The sequence below is a fragment of the Tamandua tetradactyla genome, chromosome 2 (assembly GCF_023851605.1).
Source record: "Tamandua tetradactyla isolate mTamTet1 chromosome 2, mTamTet1.pri, whole genome shotgun sequence".
Lineage (NCBI taxonomy): Eukaryota > Metazoa > Chordata > Mammalia > Pilosa > Myrmecophagidae > Tamandua > Tamandua tetradactyla.
The window spans coordinates 168,329,302-168,342,390 of NC_135328.1; the positions used below are offsets into that span (position 1 = coordinate 168,329,302).

The 13,089-nt window shown below is 54.1% G+C and overlaps 1 protein-coding gene and 1 long non-coding RNA gene across 16 annotated transcripts in view; one reads left to right on the forward strand and one right to left on the reverse strand.

Moving 5' to 3' along the window:
• LRP8 (LDL receptor related protein 8) overlaps nucleotides 1-13,089 on the forward strand; it is a 106,526-nt gene that overhangs the window by 42,172 nt on the left and 51,265 nt on the right. For 6 of the 15 annotated variants that reach the window (XM_077149587.1, XM_077149600.1, XM_077149592.1 and 3 more), the window contains 6 exons: nucleotides 1,794-1,922; nucleotides 4,920-5,303; nucleotides 6,204-6,326; nucleotides 7,128-7,250; nucleotides 10,419-10,538; nucleotides 10,611-10,736. In XM_077149587.1, coding sequence (XP_077005702.1) covers nucleotides 1,794-1,922; nucleotides 4,920-5,303; nucleotides 6,204-6,326; nucleotides 7,128-7,250; nucleotides 10,419-10,538; nucleotides 10,611-10,736 — 1,005 coding nt within the window. Of the gene's footprint in view, nucleotides 1-1,793; nucleotides 1,923-4,919; nucleotides 5,304-6,203; nucleotides 6,327-7,127; nucleotides 7,251-9,178; nucleotides 9,218-10,418; nucleotides 10,539-10,610; nucleotides 10,737-13,089 lie in introns of all 15 variants that reach the window. The other 9 variants (XM_077149590.1, XM_077149593.1, XM_077149589.1 and 6 more) reach the window with 5 other exon arrangements.
• Nucleotides 12,158-13,089, reverse strand: part of LOC143674216 (uncharacterized) — a 53,329-nt gene continuing 52,397 nt past the window's right edge. Inside the window, exon 5 of the long non-coding RNA XR_013170967.1 lies at nucleotides 12,158-12,415. This is a non-coding gene — a long non-coding RNA (uncharacterized LOC143674216). The remainder of the gene's footprint in view (nucleotides 12,416-13,089) is intronic.

The window sequence follows — 13,089 nt, forward strand, 5'->3', positions numbered from 1 at the left end:
AATGCACTTTCCTGAGCTCTGCTCTGCTCTTGAAGTCCGGATTCAGTGTACCAGCCCCCTCACCCCTACCCTCGGTCAGAGAACACGCTGGGGTTTGCAGGTCTGGTTGAGCCCCTCCCTGCTCTGGAGCGCCCAGGTGGGGCAGTGCTTGCCCAAGGTCCCACGGTATTGGTGGTAGAGGTACCCTGGAAGGACCCCAGCTCCCAGCTCCCAGTCCCCTTCAATCACCCCACATTAGAGCCCCAAATTGGCCTTTCTAAATGTTATTTGTAAAGGAGGGTTTCTGTAAAGCAAATCCTATGAATCCTGTATTCCTGATAGATTGCTTAGTAATTCATGAAATGTATCCTAGGCTAATTCTGGGGTCCGCACTTGGGGATCTAAGGTGCCCCTTTCCCAGGGCCTAGTAATGTCTGGGGGCCTTGACCCTGACACTTATCCTCCACCTCCAACTTGCCTGCGCCCTGTTCTCTATCTCCTTAGGCCCACTCACTCCACCTTTGGAAGGAGAGAAACTGGTCTGAGATCAGAGGGCAAAATTGGGGATGAGCCTGAGTGACCCACTGCTTGTAAGGGTGAAGTCTCTGGTATCAGACAAAGCTGAGTCCTCACTCCATTGTTTATGAGCAGAGCCCGGGGCCACCCTCTGTGTCCGGTGCACTGCAGAGTTGAATAAATTCTCATCGAATAAATAAACAAGCCTCAGAGTCCTCTTCTGTTGTACATGTTCTTCTAAGTAGTTTACCTACATTAATTTAGTTGTTATAACAATCCTGTGAGGCAAGTGATATTATTATCCCTGCTTTATTCACAAGGGAACCGAGGCACAGAGATAAGGACTGTTGGCTGAAGTTGCACAGCCTGCAAGTGATGGAGTTAAGACTCAAACCCTGGCAGCTAGGCTCCAGAGCCCACGCCCTCAACTGCTGTGCTAGAGCCACAGCATTACCCTTCTGAATTATTGTGAAAATAAAATGGAAACACGTGCCTGGCACACCCTAGAGACTTCGGAAACTGGGCCTCCTGTGCCCTGGAAGGCAGTAGGGCATCAGCTAGAAGCCTGAGCTGCACCTGCCTCAGCTGAATCTGTCATGCGGTTCAGGAGAAGCTGGGGATGAGAGCTGCCCCAGCCCTGAACAGGGTTCTCGTTCTTTCTTCCAAATTGAGAATCAACCCTGGGGCTCCAGACCCCTGATTGAGTCAGCCTCTGATTGCGGCTGCAGTAATTATAGCTGCGCAGTCCCGCTGGGCCCTGCCACGTGGCAGCTGCTCTTAGCAGCCTGCTCAGCACCACCGGTAAGGGAAGGGGCTGGGGGGAGGGGGGGGTCAGAGCAGAGGGATCTGTTGGGGCCTTAGCCCTCAAATCTACAGGTTTACATCATGGAGCCACTGATCTGGAAGGCAAATGAAGCCCCGTGGGGGCATATCCCACCCAATGGCACACTGCTGGGGAATGGCTCCATGTTGCTGGAGCTCTGAGGGGGTGTGGGAAGAGAGGACAGATGAGGCAGGTAGGTGTCAGCCTAATCAAAGAGGGACTTGAGTGTCAGGCACCAGAGGGCCATGAGAGGGTGTGAGGCAGGGCAACAGTGGGGTCAGATTTAGGATTTGGAAAGACCTAGATGTAGACAGAGGCTTCGTCTCTGTTGCAGAAACTGAGATGCGGGAGACGAGGACCTGAGGGGATGCCTAGGGCCTCAGGCCAGGTGGCTGGAGGCAGGCAGGAGGACTTGTTTGATGCCATGTCCTGTGCCCCCTCCTGGCTCACCGTGCACGTGTATCTGTCTCCACAGCCAAACAGGTGTGTCCCGCAGAGAAGCTGAGCTGCGGACCCACCAACCACAAGTGTGTGCCTGCCTCGTGGCGCTGTGATGGGGAGAAGGACTGTGAGAGCGGAGTGGATGAGGCTGGCTGTGCCACCCGTGAGTCCAGGGTCAGAGCCCAGGTTCTGCCCAACATGGTCAGGCAGCCTCAGGGAGCGGTGGCCACTTCTGGGGAGGGGCCCAAATCTTCACGGGTGGGGAGGAAAAGATAATGACCAAGTTGCTAGTAATGGCCAGGCACTTTGGAAACTTTCTTCTTTCATCCTCATGACTACTCCGGGAGTTGCCATTATCATCCCATTTTATGGGTGAGGAAACTGAGGCTCGGATAGGAGAGGAAAAGTGCCCAAGGCTGAGTGATAGAACTGAGCTTCAAATTCAAGTCCGGAACAGAAAGCCCATGATCTTTTTACCATGTATGACATCCACTCATTCATTCCAAAAGCCTCTACCAATCCAAGGGCAGGGAGACCAGGGAGGGGGCCATAGCATGAAATGGTGGTGACCGGAGCCAGGGCACTGGTGGTGTCAGTGGGGGCGGGCAGGGCACGGGGGATAGATTCCTGAGGTGTGAAGGACGACTGTTGCTGAAATCTCAGATTTGAGCACAAATGTCACAGGGCAGGGAAGACATTCCCAGCAGCCTCAGCAGGGACAGATGGAAGTGGTCACTGGGCTAGTTCCACATCGCTGAGCTTTAAGCATGGGATTATCTCCCCCCTAGGGAGCAGAGCCAGCAGGGCCTGGGTCAGTGGGGAGCATGGCCTGGCCTTGCTCATTTCAATTTGATGGGCACCTACTGTGCACTAGGCCTGGAGCCAGGCTCTGCTCCTACAAAGTCCTGCCCTCTGAGAGCTCTTGATTGATGGGGGAGAAAACCCAGCTGTTGATAGCTAGGCCTTGAGGAGAAAATGAGATAAGGGTGGTCTTGGAGGAGGAGCCACGTGCTTGCCCATCACTACCTCCCTGCCCTGCTCCCCTCCACCGGTGTCTGAGTTTGCATCCAGCCCATCCTTCGCGGCCCACAGGAAGTATCATTCCCTGCAGAGGTTGAGTCACAGCCCGCTAAGACTCCAAGTCTGGGTTTTCAAGGCATGTGAAGCAGGAAGCAACTGGGTATGGTGGTGAGATCCCAGCTGGGACCAGCAGTCTCAAAGCCCCAGTGATGGCTTTGGCTCATTTCTTCAGCTGTGATGATTTTGTCAGGCCTCACTAGCCAATGAGACCCTTGCCTTGGTCCTCTTCTTTCCTCCCCACCCCTGCACCGATGATCAGGTGCTTTCTTTGGCTACAAAGGCTGCTCCCTCCCCCCCACTATTGCAGGGAGGTGCCCTGTTAATAAGGGGAGGCAGAAGTCTTAGTAGGTTTTACTGGGTTTCTCTGCTGCAGCTCTCCAACCACTCAGGGAGAATAAAAAAGAATTCTCCTTTATTTCATCCCTCAGAGCTTTTTCCACACCAGGGGTCCTTGGATATAGGCCTGGAAACAGGGATCTTAAAGCTCCAAAAACTTGCAGGAACTCTGAAGGTAGTGAGTCCTCCCTCTCTCCACATATGCGAACTGAGGCTGGACAGGAAGGAGGGGCACTACTCTAGACATCACCGTAATCTTGGGGAGCAGGTGTCGTGGGGAAGCAGCTTTTCCCATCAATGCCTCGACATTCCAAAAACCCAGAAGGGGAAAAAAAAATACAACTGTCAAAAACTTGATAGAACTGTCAAAAAAACATGATATGACCTGCCTACATTGTGAAACTGAAGACATCGCTCTCTTATGTTCAGTAACAATGAAAATTGACATTTTGCAGAGTGTAAAAACACAGGTGCTGGCCGCCCCCATGTGGAGAGATGTGGTGGTGCAATGACCGTGTGACCTGTGGCCACAGCCCCTGCATCCGGCTCTCACCAGAGCCCCCCCCCCGCCCCCGTCTTTGGCCTGTGTGAGGACACTAGGGAGGGAAGAAGGCGAGAAGATTGCTGCCCCCAAAAGAACTTGCACTCCACGAAGTGGGGAGAGAACCAGAAAAACTGACTGTAGGCCCTTGGGCAAGTCACTTCCCTCTCTGGGCCTCAGTTTCCCCACTGGTAAACTGCCAGTTGGGTTGGCTGGTCTCAAAGGCTCTCCCAGCCTCTGAGCTCAGATCAGCTCACCAGAGAGGAAAGCTCTGAATCAGGACCAGTGACCTATTCTCTCTCCTAACTGCTCACCCCTGGGGCTGATCCGGCACCCAGCCACTCCATACTCACCCAGTGAGCTCTGCACCAGGCCCTTGGGACAAAGGTGGGTCAGTTTTGCTGCCCATCCCTGGCAGGCTTGTGGTCATGGGACAGAGGACATGAAACCCAGACACCTGAGCAGACTGTGAAGGTCACCTGAAAGGAAGGCAGAAGCAGAGGAAAGCTTCCCAAGCAAAGGCGCATGGAGTGTGTTGTGAAAGGTGAAATTTGGGATGCGAACTTGGATGAAAACTTGCTGTGAAATACAGAGACAACGGTGGGCAAGAGGTGGGCTCCCAGCAGATGGAACAGCTTGAGCAAAGGCTCAAGGAGGTGGGAAGGTGTGCAAAGGGTCCAGAGGATCTCAAGTGGCTGGGGCAGGCTGCAAAAGATGGTGAGGTGGTGGGGTGCAGCAGAGACCCAGGAGATGCCAGGCCAGGAAGGTTGGACAGGATAGGGAAAGCAAGGAAAGGGTGGCCTGAACTTTGCTGTAAGGAAACCGCCCAGACCCAATTCTGGGAGAGGTCAGTGTCATGTTACATATCACTTTCAGGGACATCAGAAGATTCTTTAAGACAGGTGTGCTCTGCTGCAGGAGAGCTAGGCAAGAATTCTGTAATTTACCCAGTGAGGTGGGGAGGCCCAGAGAGGGCAAGTATATTGCCCAATTTCGCCCAGCTGGCCTGTGGCAGGGCCCAGGTGGTGAGTCTCCTTTCCAGCACCTGAGCACACCTCCATCATTCAGCCCCCCCCCCCCCCCCCCCCCAGCAGGGCTCATTCTGGCACGTAGAAGAGGGTCAGAGCCCCTGCAGCAGGTTCAGCGGGCTCCGGGTTGGCCGGGGCCGGTCCGGCGGGCCGACCGGCTCTCTGTCCCGCGCAGTGTGCGCCCCGCACGAGTTCCAGTGCAGCAACCGCTCCTGCCTGGCCTCTGTGTTCGTGTGCGACGGCGACGACGACTGCGGCGACGGCAGCGACGAGCGCGGCTGTGCCGACCCGGCCTGCGGGCCCCGCGAGTTCCGCTGCGGCGGCGATGGCGGCGCCTGCATCCCGGAGCGCTGGGTCTGCGACCGCCAGTTCGACTGCGAGGATCGCTCAGATGAGGCGGCCGAGCGCTGCGGCCGGGCGGGCCCGGGGGCCACGGCTGCGCCCGCCGCCTGCGCCGCTGCGGCCCAATTCGCCTGCCGCAGCGGCGAGTGCGTGCACCTGGGCTGGCGCTGCGACGGCGACCGCGACTGCAAGGACAAGTCGGACGAGGCCGACTGCCGTAAGCCCCCAGCCCCTCCATATCCCCCGGCCCAGCAACCGCGGATCCCGTAGCGGTCCGCCCGGCGCAGGCTTTCTCTCCTTGCCTTACTCTGAAAATGTCATCCCGTTTTACTACGGAGAAGGGAGACCGAGGTTGGGAGAAGGGAGATGACTTGTTTGAGGTCACGCAGGCACCCAGCAGTGGCATTCAGGTCTAACTCCAGAGGCCAAGCCCTTGTGTCTCTGCAGGGACACCCTCTCTCTGATTTACCTCCCATCCCGTCCCCTTCCCCATTGGCACAGAGTCACCCTCTGCTTCCTCTGCAGAAGACCTTGGTACTCTTAGGAACTACCCCTGCCCTCCCTTCCCTTTGGGCCTGCTCCTCCTTCAAGGCCGTCCCCACTGGGCTGGCCCCTGAGGCACTCTCATAGGCATCCCACACTGCGATGTCACCAACAGTGTCACCATTAGTTCACTCCTTGGGGCCCCTCTGCACCCTGAGCTCCTGGAGGATGGGGGAAGCTCTTAGTTGCTTCTGAGTTCCCAACCTCCAGCTTGGCACCTGGCAAACGGTGCTCAGGAAGGATTTTCTGAATGGATGAAGTCATTAAGTAACAGGACACCAAGAGGTGGGCAAGACTCAAAAGGCCATGGGTCTGTTCTGGATGGGTAGCTCTGGGCACAAGCAATGGATGGGGACACAGGGGACCTGAGTCTTAGTCCTGGCTCTGCCAGCCTGAGTGCTGTGTGACCCTGGGAAAGTCCTTTTCCCCTCTCTGAGCTTCAGTCTCCCCATCTGTACATAGAGGTGCCTTGGCCAGGTGCCCTTGGAGAACCCCCAAGCTTAGCCTCTCTGGTTCTCTTCTTGGCCAGGGTTAGAAATAGCCTTGACCCTCTTCCTTAATCCTCTCCTGGCAGCGCTGGGAACCTGCCGTGGGGATGAGTTCCAGTGTGGGGATGGGACTTGTGTCCCTGCAATCAAGCACTGCAACCAGGAAAAGGACTGTCCAGACGGGAGTGATGAAGCTGGCTGCCTGCAGGGTGCGTGGGGACAGGGAACGGGACCCGTGGCCAGGGGTGAAGGGGCAGCATCCTCTGTGAGACAAAGCTCTGAGCTCTCCTCTGGCTTTGGGAAGATCAGAGTTAGAAGAAGTCTCCCCTTGGTCCCTTAGATGGCTCTTCCCCCAGAGTATCCCCTAAATCACCCAGATCTCCTCCCCACAGGGTTCTAATAGCACCAGATCTGGATTTTTAAGGACTTTGCAAATGCTGAAAGCTTAGGGGGACATGAACGGGCACTGCAGGGAGTCCAGCCCCCACCACCACCACCATTTGTCCACATCTATGCTTCTGAGTGGCTTCCCTTACTAGTTCCCAGAGAGAGCTGAGCTGAAGCCTATTCCCCAGGGAACCCCTTAATTCTCAGGTGGTTCTTCTGGTTACCACCACCTACCTCCCCTCCAACCTCCAGGAGCAGGGCCCGGACCCTGGTCATCTGGGGAATGAATAAATGAAAAGCCTCACTATCCAGGGCCCTTGCCCTCAAGAGATGGTCAGTCCAGCCTCCAAGGTCTTTCAGGAGCCACTGCACAGGGTTCCAGGGCTCCAGGACTGCCAGATTAGACCCAGATCCTATGGCCTTGCCCTGCCAGATGATACCCAGGGTGGCCTCAAGGTCCTGACCATCCCTGGGTCCCTGCCTTTTGTGAGCAGAACTCCCACAGGCTCTACCTTCAGCTGTCTGTCCAGGGCCATCCTCTAGAGGCTTGGGCTTGGGCTGGAGCTCAGCCCTTCCTGCCCAGGATCTCACAGGTGCTGTCCACTCTCTTGTCCGGCCGACAGAGTCAACATGTGAGGGTCCCCGCAGATTTCAGTGTAAGAGTGGCGAGTGCGTGGACGGCGGGAAAGTGTGTGATACTCAGAGGGACTGCCGGGACTGGTCGGATGAGCCTCTGAAAGAGTGTGGTACAGTACCTGTCCACGTCCATGGCTGGACTAACTAACCCTCCCTTCCATCCCCCTGCCTGGCCTCAGGGCTTGAGGCCCTTGCTTGCCCTTCTGGGCACCCTACTTTCTGCTCCGACCCTCTTGATTCATTTGCTGTCCTCTGGCCTCAGATGGGGTGCTTTGACCCTGGGGCCCTCACTCTGAATTCTCCAAATCTCCAAGGTCCTTTCCTTTCCAGGCCAGATGCTCGAAAATTATGCTTCCTCTCACAAACCCGGTCTCTCCTCCATTCTTCCATGCTTAGACCTCTGAGTATGTACTCACTCTGGCACTCTCTCTCTTTCTCAGTGTTCCTGCCTTGCTGACCTAACCAGGGCCCTGGCCGTAGAGACCCCAGGGAGAGAGGTGGGAATAGCAGGCAGACAGCCAGTTGAGGCACCTTCTGGGGCCACCTGGCTCAGGCCAGGCCTGGGTCGGGTATGGCAGACCCAGCAGAGGAGTGGCACCATCCAAAGCCTTGAGGAGCTGGACTTGCTGGGGAGACCTGAGTGAGGAACAGAAGGAGGCAGCTGGCCTGGTAAAATTGGCTGTCATGGTGGGCTCTAGGAAGTGGACCTGGAAAGAACAGGAGGGTCTGGGCTATAGGTGAGGTGAGCATCTCAGAAAACATGCTGAAAGCTCAGTGTAGGTTCCAGTAAGGAACATGAGTCATTGCTCTGCTGATCCCAGGAAGTCAGAGGTTGAGGGTGATTTGGACATAGAACCCCTGAGACAGAGCCCAGCTGAACCCCTCCCTGCCTTACCTTCCCAGCACACCTGTCTTCACCCAGTACCTCCTCCATAGAGCTTCATTCTGTGGAGCTCCCTTGAGCAAATGTTGGAAGTAAAAAACAGATTTTGAGAGGAAGAATGGTGGGGAAAAGGTCACTCAGCCTCCACCTGAGCTTGCAGTAGACAAACCTTCCCCCAGACACCTTGCCAAGAAAAGGTATCTACAGAAAAGGGGACAGGGAAATAGGAGCTACCTTCCTACCCACTTCCAGAAGATTTGGACTTAGCCAGGGACTATTAACCTACTAAACTCTCTCTCTTCTCTTGTCTTTTGCATGATACACCAAAGAGAAGTATGTATGGTTGTGTCTGTGTCTGCGCTTGTCCTTTGTGCTGTGTTGTGAGAGGACAGTATCTGCACCCATGTCTCCCTCTCTGAGTAAGGCAGGGGAGTGCATGCTCTGTGTGAGTTCCCATGTCTGTGCGTGTTCCCACATCTGTATGAATATGCCTGCAGAGTCCATGGGCTTGCCTGTCTGGGCCTCTGCATAAGGTGGTGTGTGTGTGCATGCAGGTATGTGCATGCACGTGTGTGCCTGTGCTGGGCAAAGTGACACTGCTCCTTCCTTCAATGGTGGGCCTCAAATGCCCTACCCCAACAGGCTTCCCAAGAGAATCACCTCCAGGCTAGAATTAATAAGACCAGAGACTTCCCTTCAGCCTCAGCCTTAATGTTTGCTCAGAGTCTGGGAAGGCCTTCCAGGGTAGGGGTGACATGGGTCTGCTACCCATTCCAATCTCCTAAACCCCATCAGTTCTGGGAGACTCTGCCTTCTCCTTTTATTAGAAACCTGAGTTCCTTTGAGCTCTGCCCCCTTCCCTTTTCAAAGCCATTGCATCAAGTGCTTAGTAATTACAGCTGTTGAGTTCCTGCTACCTGCAAAAAGAGGGAGAAAGCAAGCAGGTATATGAATGGGGCGGTAAGTGAATGAGTGAACAAATGAATGGATGGTGCTCAGAGCAGGGAGAGCTTGGAGTGAGGAGAGATTCCTGGAAGCATTGCCCCACAGGCACCATCCCACAGCTACTCAACGAAAAGCTAGAGCTTTCCAGGGCTGGGTCTGGCCAAGTCATCACCAGGCCACCCAGTCATTGCCATGGTCTTGTTCTTTCAGTTCCGTCAACATCCCGGGGAAGCAGGAGGAGGCCCAGGGGTAAAGGGGACATCCATTTCCTAAGCCTGGCTCATGGTGGGGGCACCCCACAGCTATGCATGGCCTGGGGTGGGAAGCTCAGACCAGCTGTGTGCATGGCCGCAGCTGGCTTGGCTCAGGGGCTTGGCTTGGCTGGAGTGGCGGGGCATGTGCAGTGGGCAGAGGGATGGGTGTGGTACCTTCCCTTGGCTTGCAGAATTAATTTGCTGTGATTCTAGAGCTCAGGTGATGCTGTGAGAACCTAGGGAGCCTTCGTCCCAGCCTCTCTGGCCTCTCTGGCTTCCCCTAGGGCCCTGCCAGAAGGTAGTGGCGGAGTAGAAGACAGGGCAACCAGTTGAGCTCCTGGAATCCTGGCATCCTTTGCAGCAGTTGGTCATCCTGGGGCTCGGCCTATGGCCGTGTGTAGGAACAGAGACAGGGTGCTCAGAGGAGTTGAAATAAATCCATCCTTTTAACTCAAGGTGAAAGAGAATTGCCTTAGCAGCAGTACAACATAGTAAAAGGCCTGGCAGTCTTAGTCACAAGCTCAATAGTGGGCAACCTATGCTTTCCAGACTCTGGACCCTGCTCAGAGAGGGATATGGACAGGAAAGGCATTGAATGGCAGGGGATAAGGAGGTGCTGAGGGAGCTTATGGACTCTGGCCGATCCCACACGGCAGAACTGGGAGCAGGAACAGAAGCTACAGAGAGGCAGATTCTGTGAGGAAGAATAGGCGATGCTGTTCCAAGGTGGGTCTGGCTGCCTGAGGCTGAAAGTTTTGAAGGAGGGACATTTCCAAAGACAGTCTTGTGATAGTCTGTGGACTGGACGTGATCCAGGCAGGACCCTTCAACTCTGAGGTCAGCAGGAAAGGAGTTGGAGGAAACGTGTTTGTGAAAGGAAAGACCTTAGGCCCAGCAAGGGGAGGCCTAGATGCACCCAGCTGGCTGGGAAGTGAGGAACCTGAGTTCTGGTTCTACTCCGTCCCTGTTTCTGGGCTTGACCTTGATATAGCACCTGCCCCTTACTGACCCTCTCCCTTGTGCCCGGTCACCTAGTTAATGAGCACAGAGGTTGGTGAGGGTGCAGAGTCCTCCAGGCTTGGGTCTTCTGGGAGTCCCGCTGCCCTGAGCCGCTGCTTCCGCTCTAGGCCCACCCCTGCCCTTCCCCCACCCCATCCTGGACTCCCGGACCCTCAGGAGCCTGCATCCCTCCCCAGGATTGAACGAGTGTCTACACAACAACGGCGGCTGCTCCCACATCTGCACTGACCTCAAGATTGGCTTTGAGTGCACGTGCCCAGAGGGCTTCCGGCTCCTGGACCAGAAGACCTGTGGGGGTAAGTCCCTCCCCTGCCCCCGCAGCCAAGGCAGATCCTTCCGCCTGTTCTCACACCTGCTCCTCCCCACAGACATTGATGAGTGCGAGGACCCAGACGCCTGCAGCCAGATCTGTGTCAATTACAAGGGCTACTTTAAGTGCGAGTGCCACCCTGGCTACGAGATGGACACACTGAGCAAGAACTGCAAGGCTGTCGGTATGGACATCCCAAGGGGGCAGGGTACAAGGAGACAGCTCCCAGGGAGCTTGGGAAGCAACGTTCTTCCATGTATGTGAAGAGCGGTTATGCATGGGTATACAACACACAGAAGGCAGACTGCACACCGTGTACATGAAGGGTCGATATACATCACGCCCATTGTGCACTGACTATGGCTTGTAACCCCAACTCCCACACGTGCTGCATAGGACAACCCAGTTGGGCCCACAGACCACACAGCACGTGGTGTGTAGGCACAGACTGCACACAAAGAACATGACGTGCAGACCTACATATCGATCGAGTCCGTCAACAGAATTAATTCAATTCTTTATACTGAGATGCCTAACATTGTTATAGGCACTGTGGATTCATCAGTAAACAGACAGACACAAGTCTCTGCCTTTCCGCACAGGGGTTACATTCTAGTGAAAGAGAAGAGAAATAAGAGAAGGGAATAAAATATAAATATAAAATAGGGGAGGGAGATAAGGAGGTCCAGGAAAAAAGTAGGATACAGTTTTAAATAGAGGGAAGCCAGGGAAGTCTTTACTCTGGGTGGCATGTGAGTAAAACCTAATGGAGGTGAGAGAGTGGGAGCCAGGCAATTGCTGCAGGAACAACATTTCAGACAGTAGGAACAGAAAGTGCAAAGGCCCTAAGTCGACAACATGCCTGGTGTATTCAAGGAACAGCAAGGAAGCCAGTGCAGCTGGAGCAAGCAAGAATAGGAGAAGATGAAGTCAGGGGTGACACGGGGACAGATCCCTTAGGGCCTCATGGGCCATTGTAGGGCCTACCCTGGATTTCACACTAAGTTGGGGGGGAGCCACTGGAGGGTTTTGAGCAGAGGAGAGACATGTGACATTTTAACGGGATCCCTCTGGCCTTTGTGTTGAGAATAGACTGTAGAGGGACATGGTTGGAAGGAGGAAAACCATTCAAGAGTTCAGTGTAATAATCCAGAAGAAAAGTGGCTTGGTGGCTTGGACCAGGGCGGCTGCAGTGGGAATACTAAAGGAGACAGACTGTGGATGTTATGAAGGCCAGCCAACAGGAATTGCTTACGAATTGAATGTGGGGTATGAGAGGAAAAAGAGGAGCCAAAGATGACTGCAAGGTTTTTGGCTAAACAAACTGGGAAAACACGATTGGTATTTATGGAGATGGGAAATATGGTGAGAGCAGAAGGTTTGGGGAAATATTAGACTTTTTTGGACATGTTAACTTTAAGAAAGCTGTTAGACATCCAAGAAGAGATATTGAATGTTAGCTGGACTTTAGATGGACAAATATAATATACAACATATAAAATGAAACAGCACAGTGGCCACAATACTTGACATGTAACCCATAAACCCAAAAAACATACCACCCAAACTGTATAATATACAACACATATGTGAGCACATCACGTGTAACATGTCACCTGTTCTTATTCCAACATGGGTCACTGTGTGCTGGACAACATATTAAATACATAGAGTGGAGGCCACACACACCTGTCCATGTATAGACAGACCCTGCACACAGATGCCTAATGTGCACTTATGCAAAAACTCGAGTCATAAACACTGGGACTTGTAACACTTGCAGCCCTGAGCCTGAAAGCACTTCACAGCACCTTCAAATCCAGCTTCTATCTTCAGGAAGATCAACTGTCATGCCTCTGAATTCTGGACAAGGAGAGACACACAGTTTATCAGTGGTAGAACTGGGCCTAGAGCCCAGAATTCCTTCTTTCCCCTTCCTGCACTTTGAACTCTCTTTTTCTGTACTCCCTATTTGTACCACACCTTTCCTCTTACCACCACCTTGCTTTCAAACAGTCTCCATGATAGCACACCCAGCCCCCAGCTCTGTGTGGCTCTGTGCTGGTCCCCTGGGGACACATTAGCCTGGCACAGATGCACAGTGATGGGGACCAGGTGGCCAGCAGAAGTGTCCTGTTGGAAATCAGAGTGAGAAGGCACAGGCTGCTCCAGAGACAGATGTCACTAGGAGCAGCCACTCAGACCATGTTGGTGTCTGACAGTGGCCCGGCATATCTAAATCCAGTCTGGAGGAGCTGAGACTTGAGCAATCACAGGCATGTGGGATGGTGACCCATATGGATTGGCCAGGAATGTCTCGGTCACTGATGATCTTCCTAAGATCTAATCCTATAGCTAATTCACATCCCAGTTTTGCCATCGACTCAGCTGAAAGTCAGTTCTTCACCCAGCTCACAGGCCCCTTCATGATGGGGTCTTGTCTACCTCTACAGCTTCACCTCTTGCCATGCCTTCACATACCCTCTACACAAACTAGAGACTCATGACAACCTCCTCGAGTATCTCCTCCCTCCAGG